This window comes from Phaenicophaeus curvirostris, chromosome 6, assembly GCF_032191515.1.
Source record: "Phaenicophaeus curvirostris isolate KB17595 chromosome 6, BPBGC_Pcur_1.0, whole genome shotgun sequence".
In the NCBI taxonomy this organism is placed as follows: domain Eukaryota; kingdom Metazoa; phylum Chordata; class Aves; order Cuculiformes; family Cuculidae; genus Phaenicophaeus; species Phaenicophaeus curvirostris.
This window is the reverse complement of record NC_091397.1, coordinates 21,531,182-21,537,181: the sequence shown is the minus strand read 5'-3', so window position 1 is coordinate 21,537,181 and position 6,000 is coordinate 21,531,182. Positions and strand designations below refer to the sequence as shown.

At 48.1% G+C, this 6,000-nt stretch overlaps 1 protein-coding gene across 4 annotated transcripts in view; it reads left to right on the top strand.

Annotated features, from left to right (window-relative positions):
* Window positions 1-1,084: 1,084 nt before the first annotated feature.
* CACNB2 (calcium voltage-gated channel auxiliary subunit beta 2) overlaps window positions 1,085-6,000 on the top strand; it is a 261,413-nt gene continuing 256,497 nt past the window's right edge. For all 4 annotated transcript variants that reach the window (XM_069859543.1, XM_069859545.1, XM_069859541.1 and 1 more), the window contains exon 1: window positions 1,085-1,196. In XM_069859543.1, coding sequence (XP_069715644.1) covers window positions 1,104-1,196 — 93 coding nt within the window. In that variant the 5' untranslated portion in view covers window positions 1,085-1,103. The remainder of the gene's footprint in view (window positions 1,197-6,000) is intronic.

Below are 6,000 nucleotides of genomic sequence, written 5' to 3'. Positions count from 1 at the left end.
GTGCTGGTTTTGGTTCGCTGGCTTCTTTGCCTGTTTGTGACTGTTATAATGGTCTTAGCAATGGCCGTAATTTTAAGTGTATGACGCTAGGCCAGTCAGAGTTTCTGTACTTCTTTTTCACTGTTTACAGTCAACTGACAAGAGAGTTCACAAACAATCACAGAAGTTTCCTTCTCACATTGCATGGAGTGCAGCGAGGTCCAGTCCAAAGACGACAGCAAGAGACAACAAGTCTTCCTCTATAAAATCTTCTCTGACAACAAGGATCAGTCCATTTTGTGCTTATAAGGCCAGAAGGTTTAGTTTCTGTGGGGACAGTCTTCAAGTTGGGTCTTGTTTCCAAGAAATGAATGATGGTCTCACTGGTGGAGGGTGATCTTCGCGGGTCAGGTTTTGAATAAGCCTTTCAAAAGCCTCCCGTGGGGCACACAAGCGACACCATCGAAACTGCCCTGCTTAGGGGATAAAGTAGACAGCAGGCTCCGTCTCATCTGCTAGCTAGGAATTACCCTCCCTTGATTGGCGCACGAGAATCTCCAAGAAGTTCAGGAAGAACCCCTACCGACCCGACAGACGCGCAGAACTTCCCTTTGGAAGGTGTGGGTTCGCTCTCTAAGCCAAACCGTTCGCTCTGGCGAGGGGCCGAGCGACGCCCCGCGGGCAGGGAGCAGCGCGGGCTGCGGGGGGGCCGCTCCGGTACCCGCTGCCCTCGGGGTTGGGGGTGCCGCGCTCCTGCCCGAGCCGCGCCGGGAACGGGCGCTCCGCACGCCGCCGGGGAGACTCGTTTCCGAAGAACTTGGTGACGGCAGCCGGGAGCCGCGGCCGCTGTCACGGCGCCGCTCCCCCCTCCCGCGGCCGCGCAGCCGCCGCCCCCGCCCGGCGGGGCTGGAGGCGCCGCCCCGCGCCCGCCGCCCGCTCGCTCGCTGCCGGGAGGGCGCCGCTCGCCGCCGCTCTGCCCCTGCTCGGTCCCCGGCGCCGCGGCCGCAGGGCCGAGCCGCCGCCCCGCCGCCTCCCCCGGCATGGCCCGGCGCTGAGGGGCGCCCCGGCTCGGCTCTGCCCCGCCGAAGGGCTCGGCTCTGCCCCGCCGCCCGCTCTCCTCGCCAATGGTCCGGAGCGACATGTCCAAATCGCCTCCCGGCCCGGCGCAGGAGGTGCAGATGGAGCTGCTGGACAACCCCCTGCCCGCGGCGGCGCAGGTACCGCGGGGCTGCGGGAGGCGGGGAGCGGAGCGGGGCTGCGGGCGCTCCCCGTTCTCAACTTCGGGTCCCCCCGCCTCGCAAAAGTTTGACGGCTCCGCCGAGGCGCCCGAGCCCCGCGTCCCGCTGGGCGGCCCCGAACGCCGTTTAATTGAGGCGCGCGGTGGGATGCTCTGTGCCGCGGGAGCTTCGTGCTCTAAGGAGCCTTGCGGTGATCTGGAGGGCGGGTGTGTGAGAACACGTTGCTGTCAAGGTGCTCTTCGGTACGCGTGTCACCCCTGAGATTACGGCTGTTTTCCCTACTCTAGCAACCTGTTGTGTCCATACCTGATGCTTAACGCGCACCGCTGGCTGCTGCGCTCTGCGCTGACGGGGAAGGGCGATTCACCCCGGTTCTTGAGCAGGATTTGGGGGGGGGGGGAGGCTGAAGGTACTGAGCACGCTGCCGATTTAAGCTGCTCGATGACCGTGCAGAAAGTGGCTGTACAGTCTTCTCTGAAATTTTAACAACTGGCGCCATGTGCCCCGCGTTCAGGTGGATGGATGAAGCAAGGGAGGCAAGATTTGGATGTTTGGATGTTCGGTAAAGAGTTTGTATTTTGAAAGGTGGTTCCTGTTTAATATATGAATGTTGCATAATATCTTCGAGTTTGCAGTAGTTGGCAACAAAGACTTACGTTGCTATTTTTAAAGTCAGTAAAAGGGTGGTAATATCTGGTTGCGTGCATTTTAAATTGCGAACATGCTTCTTGTTCAGACAGAGGGGCAAATTTTTTTCCTTTTGGGATGGCAGTTTTTATTGCTGGTGCCAAAGCTATCTCTGGTGCTTTGTTTGATTTGAGAAGGTGGTCTGGTTTTATCGAAGAGGTACTCGATTTCCAGAGGAAAATGCTGTCAGTCTGTCAAAAGACTTGCTAATTGATCTGTACTTACTGGGGACCAGTGACAGGAGAACAAAATCCAGGCACCGAAAGAGAGACTAGGTTAAGCTAAAAAAGAAAAAGTGTCTCTTTGGATGTGAATTTGACTGCAGCATCCAAGTGCAGAACAGCCGTTTCAGTAGAGCCATATGCTTTGCCAGCTTCTACAGAAGCAGTGGCAAGGGAACTAATTTCTGACCTACAAATCTCTCCCTTTTTATCTCTTTTCAGCCCTAAGCACAGAATCGCCTACTGTCAAATCATATGGTGCCATTCTGCTGTGGGCAAATGTCCAATACTGATCGTAAAATTGATTTTCACCCCTCCTTTAAACTAGGCATAAAGAAGCTCTATTTAGAGAGGAAGGATAGTTTGCTAACCACCCACGTTATTTACATTTCAGGTAAAGAACTTATGTTCTGTTTTGATTTCCGAACACTCACAGCCAAAAAGATCGACTTCTTACAGTAGTAATAATGTAGCTTTTTAGTTCAGGTAATATTTTTCAGTTTTCAAAACCAAAGCTATTAGGCAAAAGAATAATCATATCTTTCTCCACAGATACATATTCTAGTCATATATAAACCTTTGGTGTAGAGGAAATAAGATTGTGGAAGCAAAAGGGCTCTTTGAATAATGATGTTAATTAATTCCTTAGCATGCCCCGCATTGAGAGACAATTATTCTGATTTGAATTTTTGCTCCATTAACATGATTTCCGAAAAATCAATATTGTAAGATCTTGCTGCTTTAGAACATACTCAAGGTGAGAAGAAGAGGCTTAATGAGAACATGGGAATCATCAAGTAGATTGCCTACAGGTACTTCAGTAGTGCCCACCGCTATCTTTTTCACTAAGGTGCTTGAGTATCAGTACTAGAAACGTTTCATGCCAAGTAGTGTGTCAGGAAAAAAAAACCCCAACATGTGAGCTTATGGAATGATATCACTCCTGAAAATATACTCTCTGAAGTACTACTTCTGGGAATTATGACTTAGCGAAATATAATTGAAGAGCCTTTGTAGAGTTGTAACAAGACTCAACATTTCTCTTATCCAAGAATTTTACTTTTGCAACGCTGAAGATTTCTTTTAGCCTGGCTGTACATCATGGTCAATATCTTGGATCATGCCTATCCATTGGTCTTGGCCAAAGTTGTCACCACTTGGCAGAGGAGTGAATGTAGCCAACAGTCTGGAAGTAATTATTCTTAAATGGTAGTTAAATATGTGAAATATTCCTAGATAGCTTCTGTGTAAAATCTGTTTCTTATTTTCATAATGCATTTTCCTAACAAGATATAAAGTCCCTTTAGGTGTTGACTGTAATGATTATATTGTACTCTCAATGGGAATTTCTTTGTAATCACGACAAGCTTTTTGTCTCTTATTCTGTATTATGTAACATTCTGTGGCTTTTCGGTCCATATTTTTGTAAAAACATAGTACTAAGTACTCACTGTGATCCTAGTCCAGATGGAGTTGCAGTATAGTTTCAGGTGTCCATCCAGTTTTATCCAGATGAATGCACATGCTAACAGTTACAGTCTGGAGTTATTCACAACATCCAGGTATATGTCAGTGCAAAGTGGTAGTTTTAGGTGTGGTCTTTTTGTAATCAGCCTTTGATTTTCTGAAACTGTAAACCGAGCAGACTCAGTTCAAATGCATCAGTGTTTGATGAACAGTATTGTTTTTTTAAAAGACCGACTCCGGTCTATTTTTAATTCTTGATCTCTGTAACCCCTTAATTCTAGGAAGTTGAATTAGTAGCATATTCAATTTATTAATTTTAATTAACCTAGATGTTGTGCAGATTTGTTTATAGTATATTATAACATAGCATAGTAATGCCTTTCATAGTAACTCTTCCTCTTTTTCCCTCCCTCCTGTCTATTTTTTTCTGATCCTACATCAAAGTCAGTCTCCAGAAATCATTATATTCAATTTCTGTTGTGATTTTCTCATCATAAAGCTTCCTGTGTTGTGTCATAGTTGCCAGTGACAAGTGGGGTGCCAGTGACAAGTGGGGTTCCCCAGGGCTCCGTGCTGGGTCCAGCCCTGTTCAATGTCTTCATCAATGATCTGGATGAAGGCATCGAGTGCACCCTTAGCAAGTTTGCGGACGACACTAAGCTGGGTGGAAGTGTCGATCTGCTGGAGGGTCGTGAGGCTCTGCAAAGAGATCTGAACAGGCTGGACCGCTGGGCAGAGTCCAATGGCATGAGGTTTAACAAGGCCAAATGCCGGGTCCTGCACTTGGGGCACAACAACCCTATGCAGTGCTACAGACTGGGAGAAGTCTGTCTAGAAAGCTGCCTGGAGGAGAGGGACCTGGGGGTGTTGGTTGACAGCCGACTGAATATGAGCCAGCAGTGTGCCCAGGTGGCCAAGAAGGCCAATGGCATCTTGGCTTGTATCAGAAACGGCGTGACCAGCATGTCCAGGGAGGTTATCCTCCCTCTGTACTCGGCACTGGTGAGACTGCTCCTCGAATACTGTGTTCAGTTCTGGGCCCCTCACCACAAGAAGGATGTTGAGGCTCTGGAGAGAGTCCAGAGAAGAGCAACAAAGCTGGTGAAAGGGCTGGAGAACAGGCCTTATGAGGAGTGGCTGAGAGAGCTGGGGTTGTTTAGCCTGGAGAAGAGGAGGCTGAGGGGTGACCTCATTGCTCTCTACAACTACCTGAAAGGAGGTTGTAGAGAGGAGGGTGCTGGCCTCTTCTCCCAAGTGACAGGGGACAGGACAAGAGGGAATGGCCTCAAGCTCCACCAGGGGAGGTTTAGGCTAGACGTTAGGAAAAAATTTTTCACAGAAAGGGTCATTGGGCACTGGAACAGGCTGCCCAGGGAGGTGGTTGAGTCACCTTCCCTGGAGGTGTTTAAGGCACGGGTGGACGAGGTGCTGAGGGATATGGTTTAGTGTTTGGTAGGAACGGTTGGACTCGGTGATCCGGTGGGTCTCTTCCAACCTGGTTATTCTGTGATTCTGTGATTCTGTGATAGGAACAGTCAGAGCAAATCAGATCAGTAAATTATAGGAGATTTTTCAAAGAAAATGTAGTGAAACCTTGTATCAAGCAACTACAGACTACCGTGGGGAGGGATGTCTTACCCTGGATGAATTCTTCACTGTTCCGCATTATTATTTTCCTCCAGTTGTTTTTCTTGCCTTCTTATGCATCATCTGTCAGTGCAGGTCCTAACAACCTGACACATTTTAAATGAAAACAGTTCTCTCCTTGATTGTTTTCTTTAGCTCTTCCACTTGCATTTTGATTTCCTCTGTGCCCTGATGCTGTTAAGTGCTTCCCCGTTCCAAGTCTAAAGGCTTCCCAGGAGTGCTTGGCTTCCCAGGAGTGCTTGGCTCCAGCTGGTTGAGTTACACTGCTGAAGGTAGAATGCAGGGTGGGATTAGGGACAGGCTTGTTCTGCTTTCCTTTTGTATTGACTGCAATTGATGTTACTGTGAATTTTAGAGTAACTTGAAAATATAAGCTTAGTTGTTTGGCCCTAGTACTGATGTCCTTCTTGGATGTCCGACTGTCTTTTCAATTGTATAGCACCATCCCTTCATTGCCTGTCTTGTGGCAATGAGGAATAGAAAGAATAGCCAGAGATTTATTTTCGGCGGGTCAATCACACTGCCCTCTGCTGCTCTCCTTCAGCCGAGTGGACTTACCAAAATTCATACCCTGCTTACCTGTTATTCAACTAAACATTTTGCAGCAGTGTATTTCCCAGTCCTAACTTTCCAGAATACTTTGTAAGTGATAAACAGACAAAATTTGTATCTCTTTGATTGCTTAAATAATAATGATTAATGTTCACTGTAGAAACATAGAAGGCTTTACACTCTTCTGGCAGCATCCCTAGAAGCCTGAT